Below are 20,213 nucleotides of genomic sequence, written 5' to 3'. Positions count from 1 at the left end.
ACTTATTTACAATAGCCAAGATATGAAAAAAAAAACTTAGATGTTCATCAACAGATGAATGGATAAAGATGTGGCGCATATATACAATGGAATACTATTCAGATATAAAAAATGAAATACCATTTATAGCAATATGGATGCAACTAGAGATCATCATATTAAGCAAAGTTACAAAGAGAAAGACAAATATGATGTATCACTTACATGTGGAATCTAAAATATGACGCAAATGAACCTGTTAGGTAGTTACAATAGGGAAAAGGAGTCCAGAATGGCAGTGGCTAAAAGACCTGGAAGGGAAAAGTCTGCGAAAATAGAACAAAGGAAGGTCCAAGGACTAGAGGGAGAACCTCAGGTAAAACAAACAGAACTCCTGGCTGGTCCAATTTACAAAGGACAGGCCCAGGGAGAGAGAAACATATAAAAAGAGGAGCCAAGGCTCTCTTCTCTCTCTCTTCCACGCACTAGGGTGCTCTCCTCTTCGAGTCTTTCGGTCGACATGCCCTCATGTCTCGAAGATGGATTTTCCTGCTATTATCTAAATAAAATAGAGCTGTAACACTGAGCTGTAACACTGATTTCTCTAAGAGCTATAACACGGTCCGATCGAGACCTGAGACCTATAACATGGTCTGTCCAAGACCCGAGAGCTGTAACACGCCGGGGGGGGCTTTAATGTCCGTCACTCCAGACCTGTTGTGATGAGACAAAAACTGAGGAGCATACACTCACCTGACAAACCTATCGAGGGCTTCCCTGATGACTCAGAAGGTAAAGAAACTGCCGGCAATGTGGGAGACCCAGGTTCAACCCCCGGGTAAGGAAGATCCCTTGCAGAAGGGCATGGCAACTCACTCCAGTGTTCTTGCCTAGAGAATTCTATAGACAGAGGAGCCTGGCTGGGCTACAATCCATGAGACTGCAAAGAGTCGGACATAACTGAACAACTAACACACACACACACACACACACACACACACACACACGAAACATACACTCACAAACATAGAGAACAGACTTGTGGTTCCCAAGCAGGAGGAAGCGAGAGGAGGGATGGTGGGCTGGGAGGTTGGGGTTAGCAGATGTAAGCTTTAGTATACAGAAGGGATAAACAACAACATCCTACTGTATATATAGCACAGAGAACTGTATTCAATATTCCACAATAAACTGTAATGGAAGAGAGTATTTTAAAAAAGAAATGTATGTGTATAAATATACATATAACTGAATCACTTTGCTGTACAGCAGAAATTAACACAATATTGTAAATCAACTACAGTTTTTTTAAATTGAAAAAAAACAGCATTCAGCATTAAAAAAGGAGTGGGTAAAAAAAAAAATTACTTTACAATATTGCAGTGGGTAAAAATAAATAAATAAAAATAAAAAAGAATGAAATTTTGATATATGCTAAAATGTGAATGAACCTGGAAACCAGTATGCTAAACAGAAGCCATATACAAAAACATACTTTATAATTCCACTTATATGAAATTTAGGCAAACTCACAGAGACAGAAAGTAGGATGGTGGTTACCAAAGGCTAAGGGGTAGAGGAACAGGAAGTTATTGTTTAACAGGTACAGAATTTCTGTTTGGGATGATGAAAAGTTCCAGAAATGGAATAGTGATGATGGTTGCACAACACTGAATGCAGTTAATGCCAATGAATTATACACTTTATGGCTAAAATGATAGATTCTATGTTCTGTATATTTTATCACAATAAAAAAAATACCAAAAAAACTGTAGTTGCTGATAGAAAAAGACAAGTAATAACATATGGAATCCTTATACATTGCTAAGAGAATATAAAATGGTACACTCACTTTAGAAAGCAACCTGGCAATTCTACAGAAAGAACACAGGGAAAAGTAGATATCCACACTTAAAAGAATGCATCTGGACTCTTACCTTACACCATCTTTTCATATGCTGGTTGGCCATTTGAAAGTCATCTTTGGATAAATGTTCAAATACTTTGCTCACTTTTTTACACCATATACAAAAATTAACTAAAAATTGATTAGGGACCTAAAGCTACAAGCAAAACTATAAAACTCCTAGAAGAAAATAGGGGAAAGTTTCATAACATTAGATTTGGCAATGATTTCTTGGATAGGACAACAAAAGCACAAATAAAAAAGCAAAAATAGACAGATGTGACACCAAACCTAAAAGCTTTTGTGCAAAGAACACGAATGAAAGGCAACCTACAGAATGAGAGAAAATATTTGCAAATCACGTATCTGATAAAGGGTTAATATCGAGACCATATAAAGAACTCCTACAACTCAACAAAAGCCAAACTGATTAAAGTGAGCAAAGAGTTTGAACATTTATCCAAAGAAGACATTCAAGGCCAACCAGCATATGAAAAGACATGCAACACCATTAGAGAAATGGAAACCAAAATCACAATAATGTGTCACCTAACACCCATTAGGATGGCACCCATTTAAAAAAAAAAACCATGAACAGAAATTTTCAAGTGCTGGCAAGGATGCAGAGAAATCAGAAACCTGGCACACTCTTGGTAGGATTGTAAAATGGTCCACACAGTAAGGAAAATAATATGGAACTACCATATAATTTAGCAATCCCACTTCTGTGTATATATCCGAAAGAACTGAAAGCAGGGACACAAAGTGATTTGCACACCCACGTTCTTGGCAGCACTATTCACAAGAGTCAAGGGGTGGAAGCAAAAGGCCATCAAAGAACAAAAGGATAAACAAAATGTGGTGCATACACACACTGGAATAAATTATTCAGCCTTAAAAAAAGGAAGTCCTGTCACATGTTACAACATGGATGACCTCTGAGTACATGTTAAGTGAAATAAACCAGTCAAAAAAGACAAGTACTGTATGACTCCACTTATATGAGGTATCTAAAGTAGTCAAATTATAGAAACAGAAAGTGGCATGATAGTTACCAAGGATTGAGGAAGGGGTATAAAGGGAAATCATTGTATAATGGGTACAGAGTGTCAGTTTCACAAAACAAAAAAAGAGTTCTGGAGATGCTTCATAACAATGTGAACATACTTAACTCCACTGAACTGTACACTCAAAAATGGTTTAAATGGTGTATTTTATGTGTTATTTTACAATTTTTAAGAAGTTAAACAGAATACCATATGACCCAACAATTCCACTTCCAGGTATACTCAAAGAGAAATGAAAACATATGTCCACACAAAACACATATATGAAAGTTTGGCAGCAGCATTATCATAATATGAAGCCAAAAAGTGGAAATAAATGTCCATCAACAGATGAACAAAATGTGATATATGCATATAATGGAATATTATTTAGCCATAAAAAGCAGCACATACTGACACACGCCACTGTAAACGAACTCTGAAAACATTACACATAAGTAAAAGAAGTGAAATATTATACATCAGTGAAAGAAGCAGCCATAAAATACCTCATATTATGTGATTCTATTTTTATGAAGTGTCCAAAACAGGCAAATTCACAGAGAAAGAACGTGGTTGTTTAAGGATAAATGGAGAGGAACAGGGAGAGACTTGCCACTGGCTATGGGGTATCTTTATGGGATAATGAAAATACCCTGGGTTTAGGTGATGGTGATAGTAGCACAAACTTGTGAATATAATAAAAACCACTGACATGTATTCAAGTTAACACCTGAACAACACAAGTTTAAACTTCACAGGTCCACCTATATGAAGATTTTTGTCAACAATAAATCCTATGTTACTACATGAGCTATGGTTGGTTGAATCCATGGATGCAGTGTATGTGTCAGTTGCTCCAGTTGTGTGTGGCTCTTTGCAATCCCAGGGACTGTATGTAGCCCACCAGGCTCCTCTATCCATGGGATTCTCCAGGCAAGAATACTGTAGTGGGTAGACATTCCCTTCCCCAGGGGATTTCCCCTACCCAGGGATCAAACCCAGATCTCCTGCACCCCAGGCAGATTCTTTATCGTCTGAACCACCAGGGAAGTCCTCCACAGATGTAAAACATCCAACAAAATGCCATCTATAAAGTTATACCCAGATTTTTGACTCTGTGGAGGGTCAGCACCCTAACCTCTACATTGGTGTCCAAGGATGAACTGTGCTTTTATTTTTAATGATGAATTAAAAAAAGGATACACTGATTTGGGAAGCACTGCTTGGGGTTCAATGATTTCAAGTCTATCTTCCTCCTTGGCCAAGGAAGGGGATACAACCTCTTTCTCTATTTTCCTGAAAAAAGACTATCCCAGTGGAGTTCAGTAGCTAATTACAGCATCCCTTCTGTTTCTGAGATGGGCCAGTTCATCCCTCCATAAGTCTCCTATCTGACTGAAGCTAGACGTGGCCAGTCCACACACTGACAAGCACATACATCCACAGCAGCCAAAGAACTGAGTTCAAGTAGTCCCTACCTCAGGTTCCCTGATAAACAGGACTACAGGCATAAGGATCATTCTGTCGGCCTTACACAGTGGCTATAATTTCTCCTCCTGGAAAATATCCACAAAACAAATTAAGCACTGGTCCCACAGCATCCTGGAATCAGGGGAAATCCAAAGAGACTATCCATCTTCCATCTTCCTATGAAAGCAAGACTAACGACAACCTAAATATCCATTAATAAAAACCTGTTATAACAGTATTCATTTGCATGGACTACCAAAGCACCATTCAAAAGACTGATCTGGGATGCTGGTAATTTCCATTTCTTGATCGAGGTGCTAGTTATGTAGATGTGCTCAGTTTGTGAAAATTAGTTGCACATCTGACATGTGCCTGTTCTTCTGGGTACACTTCAATAAAACATTTTTTTTAATTGAGTAATAATATTTATAATACATATCTCACAGTGAAAATGTCAAATTTCACAAATATCACTAAGAGGGAAATAGCTTAATTAACAACTGGGCAAGTGGTATAAAAATAGCTCAATAAAACATTTTTTAAAAGCATACAATAGATCTACTTGTATCAGTAAGGAACGCCCTTTTAAAATACTAAGTAAAAAAAAAAAGATGTAACATGTATTACATGCTACCATTTATTGTTTAAGCCATAGTTAGATGTAAACATAAATGCATATAAAACAGATGCTTTGGAAGAATACATAAGCAACTAAAAAGGCAATGGTCATGGATGGGGAATGGAACTGGAAGTCTATAGTGAGATTTATTTTTTATTTTATATATTCTCTAACACTATTCTAATGTTACCATGCACATTTATTCATTTCACAATGATAGACGCCTGCTGCCTTGGGACAATCTGCTGCAGCTATCTGGGCTATGAATCAGCATCCAGACACCTGGGATCAGAGAAGGCTGTGTGGTTTATCAGGAAAGTAATGAGTGGAGGTTTGCTACAGCAGAAAGTAAAAGGATGTAATAAAAGCTGTATTTTCTGAACTAAACAGTTTGTTTCCCATCTCCAGCCTTTCTAGCTATGTGATCTCAGACACGTTACTTAACCTCTCTGAGCTTCAGTTACCCCATTTGAACAATGAGGATACTTCTACTTAAGATTAATAATAAGGACTAACAATAATATGTGTATTTGCAAAGTACCTACTAACATGGTACTTGCAGCTTAGTTGGCACTCGAGCATTAATTTTGTTATCCTTTCCCTTAGAACTAAAACTAAAAAATAAACTAATCCTGGTATAAACAGAAGAGCAAAGAAGAAAAAAATAGACTTTAGAGGTTGGGACACAAGGATCAAGGGCCTGGGGTGCAGCAATGCTTAAACTTTGGAGCTGACAGTAGATATGAACTAGTAAAGGAACTGGACACCATCTTGTTGAGATTGTGCTCCCCATATTCCTTCTCCCTGTCCCCTCCTCGCTCAGATACAATAATTTGGTGGGTTCTTCCCTCTCAGCTTTACCTGAATCCCAATAGAGTCAGTATTCTGCTGAGCTAACAGGAAAACCTGACAAGTGTCTCACAGGCACCTCTAAAAGCTAGAAATAGAGGGGAAATACTCTCTGTGGGGGTTGCCTGGGGACCTCCAGTACAGGCTTAAAATTCTTGCAGAGTAAGGCAATACAGGAGACTAGCTGAAATATAAAAGTACCAGGGATGACTCTAACTTTGAAGAATGCTACTTGAACCCCCTTCATCCTACAAACACCAACTGAACTTTTAACAATTTTTTCAGAGCAATGTGAAGTTTAGGGAGATGTATCTGTATAACAGTTAAGACCCAAAAAAAGTCCTAAAGTAGATAAGAAAAAAAAAAAGGTTACAGGATTAAGACCAGTTCTCTGGTAGATACTAACACAGTGACTCCCGGGACAAACTGAGGTAGAAGGGTCAAAAGCCAGGGGTGGCCATCAGCTGCGATCAGCTCTAAAGAAGGTTTCTCACCTCGCCACTGAATTTCACCTCAGTGATAAAGTAAATTATGGTAAAGTAAATCCCTTTTGATTTAAACTGTTCTTATCCAAACCTAAGAATCCAAAGGGATGTGAATAAACCTGAGATACCCCTTGCTACACCTAAAACTAAGGAAACCAATGCATCTGGATAAAACATATTGCTGTCTGAATTTGCTATAACCAAAATCTTGCCACCCAGATTCAGACAGCAAGGAATTCTTACATGAAACATTTGGTGTAAAACTGCAAAACCTTTAACCTGCTAGAGATTTTAAGCTGCCAGTGTCTAGGTATGAATACTACAGAGCAAAGAAGCACATTCGTCTCACAGACCTTGGAGACTCCCTAGGTCAGCCTAAGGACTTAAGTTCTTTCAAAACACAAAAAGAAAAAAGAAAACCACTCAGAGAACATCCACAATTCAAGGAAAAGGTGACACAGAATAAATCTGTTACCCCATAAATCAATCCTCAATAAAAGCCAGCTGAGCCAACCTCACTTCAGATCAACCTAAAGGAAGCAACCAAAGCACTAAATAAGCAAATCAGTGGAATGAACTGGCACCTCTGAAAAAAGAAAAGATATAACTAAAGCATAAGTTTATTAACCACTGAAATCCTAGTATGTGGCTAACCGATTATAAAGCGCCACGAACAAGTGTTGCAAGGCTAGATTCACTGCTATCAGCATAATTAGGTCCCAAAAGAGGAATCTGAGATAACACTGAACAGATCAAAGAGCATTTCCTCAGCCTTTAAAAGTCACTTAATGAACCTGACAACAAATATTTAAGGTCTTTAGCATGACCATTCACATTTATGTGATTTGAAGTACTTTACACTCAAGCTCTTAGTCAGACTGCAATGTCATCTAAGGGAAAGAATTCCAATTTTTAACTACCTTCAAATACCAATTTCTTTGAATAAACTATTTCCTGGCGCGAAAGAGGTTTTAATTTCTGATCCCAGGTTTCCTCAAATGTTAAATGACAAACTCTTTATAATCTTCAAAGAACACTAGGTATCAACTGTGAGGCACTCTGAAAATATTAAAAGAAATCAAAACTTTGCTACCTTAAAGGCTATTAATTTTTAAAAACAAGCGAACAAACCAAAAATCCCAATTAGTTCCAATGGAAACCCAAGTGTTACTAGAGTTACTTTTGAAAGTTATCATTTATTAAGACTTCACGGACTAATCAATTATACAGCTGGCAATATACTTTGAAAAATCTCAACCTTTTGATTCAAGATCTCATCAACACTGAGTCACTCAACAGATTTTAACTGAATGTCTTTACTATGTGCCAGATATATTGTCACCTTGCTTATTTAACTTATACGCAGAGAACATCACGTTAAATGCTGGACTGGACGAAGCACAAGCTGGAAGCACGAATGCTGGGAGAAACATCAACAATCTCAGATACACAGATGGTACCACCCTTATGGCAGAAAGTAAAGAGGAACTAAAGAGTCTCTTGATGCAAGTGAAAGAGGAGAGTGAAAAAGCTGGCTTAAAACTCACCATTCAAAAAACTTAGCTCAAGGCATCTGGTCCCATCATTCATGGCAAACAGATGGGGAAACAATGACAGACTTTATTTTCTTGGGCACCAAAATGACTGCAGATGGTGACTGCAGCCATGAAATTAAAAGACCCTTGCTCCTTGGAAGAAAAGCTATGACAAACCAGGACAACATATTAAAAAAGAAGAAACATTATTTTACCAACAAAGGTCCTTCTAGTCAAAGCTATGGTTTTTCTAGTAGTCATGTATGGATGTGAGAGCTGGGCCATAAAGATAGCTGAGAGCTGAAGAACTGATGTTTTTGAACTGTGGTGTTGGAGAAGACTCTTGAGAGTCCCTTGGACAGCAAGGAGATCAAACCAGTCAATCCTAAAGGAAATCAGTCTTGAATATTCATTGGAAGGACTGATGCTAAAGCTGAAGCTCCAATACTTCAGCCACCTGATAGGGAGAACTGACTCATTGGCAAAGACCCTAATGCTGGGAAAGACTGAAGGCAGGAACAGAAGGGAACAACAGAGGGTGAGATGGTTGGATGACATCATCGACTTGACGGACATGAGTTTGAGCAAGTTCTGAGGTTGGTGATGGACAGGGAAGCCTGGCGTGCTATAGTCCATGGGTTCACAAAGAGTCGGACAGGACTGAGCAACTGAACTTAACTGTGTGCCACATATATGCTAGGAGTTACAGCAAAAATGAAAAATCTCAACATTGTTCTCAAAGATGACACATGTACAATTATATAAAGCAGGTTGCATTCAGTTCAGTTGCTCAGTCATGTCCAACTCTTTGTGACCCCATGAACTGCAGCATGCCAGGCATCCCTGTCCATCACCAACTCCCGGAGTCCACCCAAACCCATGTCCATTGAGTCGGTGATGCCATTCAACCATCTCATCCTCTGTCGTCCCCTTCTCCTCCTGCCCTCAATTTTTCCCAGCATCAGGGTCTTTTCCAATGAGTCAGCTCTTCGCATCAGATGGCCAAAGCACTGGAGTTTCAGCTTCAACATCAGTCCTTCCAATGAATACCCAGGACTGTTCTCCTTTAGGATGGACTGGTTGGATCTCCTTGCAGTCCAAGGGACTCCCAAGAGTCTTCTCCAACACCACAGTTCAAAAGCGTCAATTCTTCAGTGCTCAGCTTTCTTTACAGTCCAACTCTCACATCCATACATGACCACTGGAAAAACCATAGCCTTGACTAGACGGACCTTTGTTGGCAAGGTCTCTGCTTTTTTAATATGCTGTCTAGGTTGGTCATAACTTTCCTTCCAAGGAGTAAGCATCTTTTAATTTCATGGCTGCAATCACCATCTGCAGTGATTTTAGAGCCCCCAAAAATAAAGTCAGCCACTGTTTCCCCATCTATTTGCCATGAAGTGATGGGACCGGATGCCATGATCTTAGTTTTCTGAAGGTTGAGCTTTAAGCCAACTTTTTCACTCTCCTCTTTCACTTTCATCAAGAGGCTCTTTAGTTCTTCTTCACTTTCTGCCATAAGGGTGGTGTCATCTACATGCATTGTAAGTTATTAAAAAGTGCAACGAGTTCAGAAAAAAAACACTTCCTGCAGGAAGTAATGTCTAAACCATAAGCTTGAAGACTGGATCAGTTCCACCAGAGAGACAGGAAAATTAAACTTTCCAGACATATGAAACAGTCTGAATGAAGAAACGAATGCATCTTTTCTCCACTAAAGTAGGTATCAAAAATTAAGAGTACCATTAAGTCTAACCATATTTGAGGGAAAGCAGTGTTTTGCTATTTCTCTAGGAAGACTTTTTTCCTTTATCTGTACAATTGTTAACTTACAAATCCACTTCCTGAGATTCTCAAATAACTAATTGCACAATTTTTTTTCACAATTTTTAAAATATTGCACAAGTTTTACCTTGAAGAGCCAGAACTGTCTTCCATAAAGTTAAGTCACTCAGTCATGTCAGACTCTTTGCAACCCCTTGGACTGTAGCCTACCAGGCTCCTCTGTCCATGGGATTTTCCAGGCAAGAATACTGGAGTGGGTTGCCATTTCCTTCTCCAGCTGTCTTCCATAAAAGCTTACCAAAAACAAATGAAATTATCATGGTGATATACATGTTACGCTCTCATTTAAAGAGGATCTTATAAACAGCATGATGTAGAAGAGAAAACTGGCTCTAGGATGAGACAGACCTGGATTTTGAAACTCAGTTCTTACTTACTAGTAGTGTGACCTTCAAAAAGTTCCTTCTCTGAAAGTCAGTTTCCTTATCTGTAAAAGGGGAGATAACTACCCTGTAAGCAACCCTGTGAGGTAGGGAGATAATATGTATAAAGTCTGCTGCATAAATAAGGTACTTAATCAGCATTCCCTTTGAGTACTTTAATAGGACAGTAGTAATTACTCATAAGCTATTCACAAGCTAGGACTTTACAACAGAGATCATTTGATAAGTATCATACTAGATCATAATTAGAAAATAACCCAGAGCCTCATATATACAGTACCTTTATGCCACAATATTTTCAAACCATTACATTAGCCTGAAGGTACAGAAATTCTGTCTTCTAAACCACTGATGAGCATGGTACAAAAGCCATTGACTATGACATACTGTACCTTTTGGTTTGATTTCTCTTCCCTTGAATGGCTAAAACGTGTAAGCTAACACAAACCTGTCACAGTCCGCTGGCCATCACTTAGGTTATTCCACCACTTGTTAATCTAAAACAGAAGGAAAATTGCTTATCACCATATGGTAAATACTTTCAGTCTATGTAAATGAAAAGCAAGAATGAAGATGCTTTGTGCATAAATGAGAGTCCTCATCAGTAAAAATCTCTACTGAACAGACGTAATAAATATGTGGTAGAGTGGGAAGCACTGGTGTTTTACAGTCAGACAGCCTGCATTCTCTACACAGAACCACTGAGCATAGACCTTCGACAAATTACTTCTAAACTTCAGTTTCCTGATACATAAAATGGAGATAGTAACAGATACCTAGCAGTATTATTGTGAGGAATATCAGTACATATGTAAAGCACCTAGCATACTATCAAATAAGTGATTATTCACCAAGGCCCAATCTAGTTTTAAAATTCCAACCAAGAATATTTTCTACCAAAAAATACCTTACTTTAAGGTATAATACTAGACTGAGGTTTAGAAAAAGACAGAATCCTAATCTATCAGGGACACACGTTGAAATTTTTATAATTGATATATGCCTAGAATGGGGCTTCCCCGATGGCTCAGTGGGTAAAGAACCCACCTGCCAATGCAGGAGACTCGGGTTCAATCCCTGGGTCAGGAAGATCTCCTGGAAAAGGAAATGGCAACCAGCTCCAGTATTCTTGCCTGGGAAATCCCATGGAGAGAGGAGGCTTGCGGGTTACAGTCCATGGGGTCACAGAGTCAGACAAGACTTAGTGACTGAGCATGCTGAGCTGATGTCCAGAATTTGCTTTACAATAATTAGTGGTGGGGAAGGATGGGAAAGAAAGGGAACTAGATGAAACAAAGTTGCTGTGTGTCAATAACTGTTGATGCAGGATGACAGGGGTTCATTATACTATTTTATCTTCTTTACTCTTTTACTTTACTTTTGAAATTTTCCATGATTAAAGTTTTATTCATGTATAATTTATTTATTGACTTTTGGTCACACTATGTGTCATGCAAGACCTTAGTTTCCTGACCAGGGATTGAAATCATGTCCCCTGTAGAGGGAGCTGGAAGTTCTAACTACTGGACCACCAGGGAATTCCCTCTGTGATTAAAGCTTTTTAATTAAAAAAATATATACATGTTCTCACTATGAAACTTGAGCCAGACTGTGTATACTAATACTGAAAGAAATCCAAGGTTAAAAAAAAAAAAAAAAGGAAGTTACAGATCAGTATATATTTGATCCATATTCAACAATGATTTCATTTTTGTAATTCAGCTGACCCTTGAGGAGCAGAGGTTTGAACTGCACTGGTCCACTTAAATGCAGACTTTTTTCAGTAAATATGTACTACACCATATGTACTATACCATCTGGAGTTGGCAGAACCCACCGATGTGAGACCACTGTTACGGAGGGCCAACTATAAAGTTATACGCACGTTTCCAACTACGTGGAGGTTCAGTGCCCCAACCCCTGCATTGTTCCAGGGTCAACTGTAAAATTAAATGTATGTGAGCTCTCACACCTTACTTGCTGCATATGCACTAGTGAGGCATGGGTTCCCCAGACTTTCGTTTCCCATGTTTTATTTATGCGTTATTTCAACTTTAACAGGATTTTACATTTTACATCCTATCATTTACCTATCTCAAACAAATTCATCTTTGGATGAAGATTATGTATACCATTTGTGTTATTTTCACCATTTTAAGGAACAATTTGGATACCAAAACTTTATAGTTCAGCAGCCTGTAGCTTTTAAAGGGATCCAGAAATGTGGAATAGGTCAGCATTACTATCTTCTCAAACATATTGTACTAAATAAAAACTATTGCTCATTATTGCAGGTTTTACCTGCAAAATTACATCAACTGTTCTTCTGACATAAAGCCTCTCTAGAACAGGTAGGGCTCATGCTTCTTGTGTTGTTGGAGAAACAAGGAGGAAAGAATCCTCCCTACTTAGAATAACCTCAACTATCATTAAGAAAAAGAAAACCTATCGTTGCCCTCTCAACCTCTCACTGGCCAGGAAAAAAGCGGAAGGAGAAAACTGAAGAGGACACCAACTCATCTCCAAATTGGAAGGGCAGTGTGTTGTCATTTTAAAAAAAAAGGAGGTGCCTGAAAACAAAAGATCCACAAATTGGCCTATGGGCTCTGCTCAATAAACTGTCAAATGAAATAAAATGTATGCTTTCTCTAAAAGGCGAGGAAGGCCCTTAACATGCACACAAAGTGATGAAAAGTTCTAAAAGCTCTGCATTTATACTCTTCTTGCATCCTCAATCCAAGCACAGTTAGAAACATCAACGGTAGGTATTTATCAGAAAGATAGAAACATCATGTCACTAAGAAATTTTTAAAAATCCACACAGTATCTCTACCCCTCAAACATAAAACGCCCTCTGATTCCAATACATACTCCAAAATCAGCCATCCAGATGGTGCAAGTAAAAGCAGTGGCCATTAGTAGAGCCGGAAGAAAATCCCAAACAGTGATTTTAACAACTATTTGTGGTGATTCTTGATATATGTGGGTAGAGGGACAAACTTCTTGGAACACTTAACTAAACCAGTGCCAGCCATATAAAACATTAATACTTGGTGGCTCAGTCAGTAAAGAATCCACCAGCAATGCAGGAGACGAGGGCTCAATCCCCGGGTTGGGAAGATCCTCTGCAGCAGGAAATGGCAAGCCACTCCAGTATTCTCGTCTGGGAAATCCCTTGGATAGAGGAGCTTCATGGGCTACAGTCCATGGGGTCCCAAGAGTTGGACACAATTTAGTGACTAAAACTACTACAATGAATAAAGAATAATATTAAGTGCAATGATTTCATATCTATTGAGCTAATGATGATATTAAACACACTTCACAATAGCCAGACTTCAAAAACTTATCAACGAGAATAAACAAAAGCCATCTTTATCTTTACCTCCTTTCTGAAGTCTCCTTCCTTCTGTGGTCTTATGCTATCCAACCAATCAGCTTTTATACCATCAAAATAACTTTGGACCCTGGATTTCAGTGATTCATACTGCCAAATAGCAGCTGATCCAAATGCACAGCCTGTAAACTACATAAAACAAATATATTACAAAAAATTTTTTAAAGAAATAGACCTATCCATAGTTTCAAGGATATTATTTCATTTTCATTGCTTTTTATGAACATAAGAAACATCGGGTACACTGGAACTTATTAGGTGAACATTTCACTGTTTCCCATTTTATTAACTTCACAGTACCCTGGGACCTGTTTACAATGAGAACTTTTTCAAATTCAAAATATCAACTCAGTATCACCTGTAATGTTAGACCAAATAAGAGGCCCATGAGTTTCTTCTTCAGGGCTTACATGAGTGAACCATGTGCTAACAGCAATTACTGAATTCCTGTTCTCTTATAATCACAACTCCAGATCCTTCTGACGCCCCTCCATGTGTCAGTAAGGGAGGCCAAACAAGACAAATAGTACTTTAACACCACACCTGAAGCAATGCAGGTAACTCGTAGTAATGTGAGCTCTTACCCCAACAGTAAAAAACAAAGGCTTTACAAGAGTCCTTATAGGATAGGGAGAAGGGTAAAAGGCTGTTTCTTCTACAGGAGGAATCAAAGCACTTCTCTTGTATGCTTCACTACTTGTGTCTGATCTTCGTGGTTCAACCTTCCTGGGTGCTTTTCTGAATCCACATTTTTGCTGAATAAAAAAGTTAAACCTATAGAAGAAAATGACATATTAGAAACTGAACTGCATCTTGCAAACAGCAACCTCTATGAGCCTCCCCTCTTAACCTGCACATCACCGACTCAGTTCATTCTCACTCCGCAGCCCCAAAGCCACCAAGACGACTACTCCCAGGTAGGACTCAGTCAAGACAATGAACTATGCTCTTCTGGAAAAGGAGAGACCAACTACAGCAGCTTTACAGGGCATGTTTGGGTTATTACTGTGTATCAATAAGTAAAACAATTTGTACTCATCCTCCACACAGTTTACAATCCTATAAAAAGCTTTTTTCTTTTGTCAAATGGTAATTTCTCCCGGGTAGACCAGGCAGAGGCCTCTTCCTGACTGCTTTCATTATACTCTAAATATACTACCTTGCTACACTCATAAAACTGCTTGAAAGCAATCAGACAGGTCTTCTCTTCTTTATAACCCACACCCTGAAACACTCTGGTTGAATAAAAAGAAAAATTTCATTTCTGTGGCCTGGATGACATCTAAACAAGAAAGTGATTCAAATATATGTCTCGAGTCCCAGCCTCAATTTTCTTATCCTGTATTTCCAACTGTATATTGAATATTTCTACTTGGCTGGAGAAGGAAATGGCAACCCTCTCCAGTATTCTTGCCAGGAGAATTCCAGGGACAGAGGAGCCTGGTAGGCTACAGTCCATGGGGTCACAAAGAGTTGGACATGACTAAGCATGCAGGCATGCTCCCCATTACTTCAAAAACCAATGTATTCAAGAGGGAATTCAGCCCCCTCTACAAACAGCTCCATTTTCCGACTTCCTTACTCCTTCAGTGGTCCCACAGTTCTCTGAACCACTAAGATTAAAAATCTAATCTAAGTTATTATTCTCTCTCCTTAATTCTTACCATCTCCTTAATTGTTACCATCTAATTAAAAATCAACTCTGGCAAATAACATTCTTTCCATTCTTCATTTAGTTCTTTATCTCATGCATAGTTTATGTCAACAGCTTATTAAAGTTCAAACATTTTGTTTTAACATGTTGCCTTTTCTTTTTCTTTCCTCATATTATTCTTCCACAAACATTCAACGCCTCCTCAAATGCTCTCTCAGAGGACCAACATTCTCTCCTTAATTCCAACACAATCCCTCAGCTCATCTCTTCGGGCCTGAATACTTTACCATTTCCTAACAGATTTCATTGCTTCTAATACCGCCCTACTCCAATTCACCCTCCACATTTTATTAAACGCAAATATATTTATCATTCCCCTGCTTCAAACCACATGGTAAATTTCTCATCATCCTATCAAACTTAGCAATGCTACTCCTTTGTTGCAGGATGCACTTCTCTATAACTTTTTCTGTGCCCTTCAAAACTCAGTTCATGTATGTCCTCCTTCAAGAAGCATTCCTCAACTCCCCCAGGCTGAATGTATTCTTTGTACTCCTAGAGTCCTAAAATATCCTGGATATACTCTTAGCCTTTTCTCATTCACTGGCTGTACTGTAACTAGATTATCACCTCTGTATTCATTATCTCTCTACCACCAAGGCCAATCCCTAATAAAGAAAGGGTCAACAATTACTTCAGAAAAAAGAAAGGATCAAGAACAATTATTGGTTTTATTTTGAATAACTGAAAGGAAAGTGGTACTATTCACTAAGACAAGGAAAATCAGAAGCACCAAAACAGGAAACTAGAAGGAGAGATGAATAATTCCATCTTAAGCACTGTTTAAAATGCTTGCACTCATTGCAGCACAATTCTATCAGCTAAAAAACTGGAACTTAAATTGCTATCAACTGGGGGAAGGAGAAACTCTGGTAAATATTTATATGACAGAATACAGTTGTCCCTCGGTATCTATGGGAGATTGGTTCTAGGACCCCTTGCAGATACCTAATTCTGGATGTTCAAATCCCTTATAGAAAATATAGCTGACATTCCCCATCAACATGGTTGAATCCATGGATAAGAAACCTGGAGATACACAGGGCTAACTGAACTACTCAGTGAAAAACTACTGATCACACATCACAGATGAATCTCAAAAACACTACTGAGCAAAAGAAGTCAAACTCAAAAGAGCACATAATGTGACTGTGTGATTGCATGTATATATATATACATATATATATATACATATATATATATATATATACATATATATATATATGCGAAGTTGAAAAATAGGCAAAAATTATCTGTAGTTAAAAAATAATAATCTGTGGTGATCAAAATCAATAGTGGTTGCCTAAAGTGGGACTTGACTGGAAAGAGGCAAGAGGGAACTTGCTGGAATGATGGACTTTATTTTTAGGTGACAGTTGCACAGGTGTATACATTTGTCAGAACTAACAGCTATACACTTAATACTTATACATTTTACCATATGTAAGTTATATTGCAATAAAGTATTCTAAGCACCCAGGTGATATCTAGCAGGCATCTGGAAACATGAAACTCAGAAAAATGGAATAGCTACTGTTACTACTATTACTCACCTAAAATGCTCTTCAATGCTGAGTCCACACCACAGCTCAAATTCTCAGACATCACATTGTGAGGATGGGTAATGATAAAGTAATTCACCTTAAAACTTCTAGTAAGTCAGATTTGTACTTACAGTGAGGGCTACTCTTTTCAACGAAATCTATTTTGGAAAGCAATGCACTTATTCAAACACTGCTAATTGTTACTCAGAATGGCTCTGAACTTCAGAATCTGTTAGCAGGCTTATGAATTTATTGTTTGTTCAGTTGCTAAGTAGTAGCTAACTCTGTGCGACCCCATGAACTGCAGCACGCCAGGCTTCCCTGCCGTTCACCATCTCCCAGAGTTTGCTCCAGCTCATGTCCAATGAGTCAGTGATGCCATCCAATCATCTCATCCTCTGTCGGCCCCTTCTCCTCCTGCCCTCAATCTTTCCCAGCACCAAGGTCTCTTCCAGTTGAGTTGGCTCTTCGTGTTAGGTGGCCAAAGTATTGGAGCTTCAGTATCAGTCCTTACAGTGACTATTAAGGGTCGATTTCCTTTAGGATTAACTGGTTTGAATCTCCTTGCTGACCAAGGGACTCTTGAATCTTCTCCCACACCACAATTTGAAAGCATCAATTCTTCAGTGTTCAGTCTTCTTTATGGCCCAACTCTCAGATCCATACTTGACTACTGGGAAAACCATATCCTTTAGCAAATAACTATTGAATGGCAAATTGCAGATCTACTTTTCTATTTCTTGTTCTATTGCCTGCTTTTTCTGCAGAGGCTAATAAAGATAAATATCTTCACTTTATGAGGCTCTCCCATGGCTAGGGGTGGCCATATTATGGAGTTCTAACAAAATGAGACTTAATTATTTAGAAACCTCTTGAAAAGGTTTTGCTTATCCAGTAAAAATGGAGGCATCACTAACGTCACATCCCTCCCATTTCTTTTTGCCTTGAAAAAGGACGTAAGTCTCCAGAGACAGGGCAGTCATCTTGAATGTCAAGAGAAAGGCCAAGGGCTTCAGGTACTAACCTTGACATTCTTTGAACTACTGAGCAAAGACAACAGTTACCTACCTCCAATCATTTTAAGCTAAGTACTTCTCTCATTTATTTAAGCAACAATTAACTTACAACCAAGGTCATTCCTAACTGATAACACCTTTAAAAGTGTGTTAATCCTTTGTGATTGGATTTGATTTTTCTTAAAACTCCAAAGTAATTTAGACTAATGTGCTTATTCTCTCAGTTGTGTCCAACTCTTTATGACCCCATGGACTGCAACCCACCAGGCTCCTCTGTTCATGGGATTCTCTGGGCAAGAATACTGGAGTGAGTAGCCACTCCTTTCTCCAGGGGATCTTCCTGATCCAATGATTGAACCCAGGCCTCCTGCACTGTGGGCAGATTCTTTACTGGCTGAGCTACCAGGTTCAATCCCTAATTTAGAGCTAAGTCTAGTAAACAAAGTTAACACCACTCGGTGTCAAGAAACAAAATGTGTGACATAAAGGAATTATGTATTATAGGAATAATTTCCTTTAAATGTTTCCTTGTAGATGGTTACAAATTGTAACCCAGTGTAGCTGGTGGCTGTTTTGTTTATTTTTCCTGCTGTGCCAGGAGGCTCCCAGAACTTCAGCTCTCTGATCAGGGGCTGAACCCAGGCCATGGCAATGAGCTCCTGGAATCCTAACCTAACCACCAGGCCACATTTTTCTCTTTTTAGACCATGATATATGAAGGATGAGATTTCTTTATATCTCTAATAGCTTAATACTACAGGATATGTACTCAATCACTTCTAATGAAAGACTACTTCAACAGTTCTTCAACTCACTTACAATTCTGAAGCACAATGCCTGAGAAGGAACACAAACATGCCAGGTTGGGAATCTGGCTTTAACACAAAGCCAGACCTTTTGCCTAGAATAATATTTATCTTGAGAATCTCAACAGAAGTGTGGGGCTGAGGACACGAAGAACATGTTACACAAACTGGCCCCAGGGACAGTTCAGATGCAGAATATATATGCTACAGGTGGACATACAGAACTTGGAGAGAATTAAGTACTGTGACTTGGCTCACTGAACACCTATTCCTTTCACCTAAGGTACATTCACATGATGCAGGGACTGGGAAGCTAAAAACTATTTTCCAGATATCCTTTCAGTTAGAGTTTGTGATGTAACCAACGCCTTCTCATCAGATTCACTAGCCAGAACTGGGTCAGAACTGGGTTTAGTGAGAAGGCAGGACACAAGGCATCACTCCTGTGGAGTGGTGGAGGCAACACAGTTCTTACTCTGGTCAGCAGATTCATATCTAGTAGCAGCTTCCCCAGTTGCCTCATTTATTATTGCATAACAGACCACCCCAAGACTTCACTTGTCCTAAAAGCGTAATGACATCTCATGATTCTGTGAGGTAGCTGCCCTTGGCTGGGCAGTTCTGCTGGTCTCATCTGGAATCACTCAAGCAGCCAGTCATCTGGCTGCTTAACTGGAGCTGGAGAGGCTATGATGGCCTCCCTGCCATACCTGGAGCCTCAATATTGGCTGTTAGCTGGTTCTCTCTTTCTAAATGGTCTCAGTAATCTCTAGTCTAGTCTAACAAGAGCTTTAACCATAACAGTGAGAGTGTTCCAAGACAGAAAAGGATAAAGCTGCAAGGCCTCTTGAGGTCCAGACTATGAACCTTGGACAGTACTTCTTCCACATGCCATTGGTCAAAGCTAGTCACAAGGCCAACCTTGCTTCAAGAAAAAGGGAAATAGATTCCAGCTCCAGATGAGAAAAGCTGTAAATGACTGTGGCCATGTTTTAAAATCTACCACATAAACTGTGGCAGAGGGAGTTATGACTCTGAAAGCGTAGTCTGGAACAGTAATTCTTACACCTGCTCCTGAAGAGGAGTAGAATACTCCACCCCCAAACACACCACTTTGGCATGGGGATTATTCTGAGCTGAAAGCAACTGAGAAGCAGCAGATATAAGAAAAACTCTCTGCCCTGCCCCTATAGGCCTAGAAGCAGGATACACACTTGTAAAGGTGTACCCACTCCCTGCCCCACGCACCACCCCCCCAACCCCACCGTCTCTACCAGGAAGGACAGAAGTTAATCATAAGACAACTCAAGACCCTTATGAACCCAGAGAAAGCATCAGAGGAATCTACATAACAATCTTTACTAACTCGCCCCCATATTAACTTCCCACTATTTGCTGCCCTAGAAACTCAAAAGTCCTTTCCCTTTGCATTCTCATTTCTCTACAACTTAGATTTTCTTTTGTTAAAATGCCATATAAGACCAAGTTCTAACCATCCCTTTCGGTTACTCATCACTGAGTACTCCCAGGTATACGTGCAAAGCACGGTTTCCCCTTGTTAACCTGTTTTTTTGTTAGTCTGGCAGGGTCCCAGCCAATAAATCTAAGATTGGTAG

The 20,213-nt window shown here is 39.1% G+C and overlaps 1 protein-coding gene across 2 annotated transcripts in view; it reads right to left on the bottom strand.

Moving 5' to 3' along the window:
- The window catches only part of PARL (presenilin associated rhomboid like), a 54,283-nt gene that overhangs the window by 30,774 nt on the left and 3,296 nt on the right, over window positions 1-20,213 (bottom strand). For both annotated transcript variants that reach the window (XM_020879937.2, XM_020879938.2), the window contains exons 2-4: window positions 14,102-14,291; window positions 13,506-13,646; window positions 10,569-10,617 (exon numbers count right to left, since the gene is read on the bottom strand). In XM_020879937.2, the coding sequence (XP_020735596.2) occupies window positions 10,569-10,617; window positions 13,506-13,646; window positions 14,102-14,291 (380 nt within the window). The remainder of the gene's footprint in view (window positions 1-10,568; window positions 10,618-13,505; window positions 13,647-14,101; window positions 14,292-20,213) is intronic.

Source organism: Odocoileus virginianus, chromosome 4 (genome assembly GCF_023699985.2).
Source record: "Odocoileus virginianus isolate 20LAN1187 ecotype Illinois chromosome 4, Ovbor_1.2, whole genome shotgun sequence".
NCBI lineage: Eukaryota > Metazoa > Chordata > Mammalia > Artiodactyla > Cervidae > Odocoileus > Odocoileus virginianus.
Note: the sequence above shows the minus strand (reverse complement) of the source record. Positions and strands in the feature narration are given on the sequence as shown.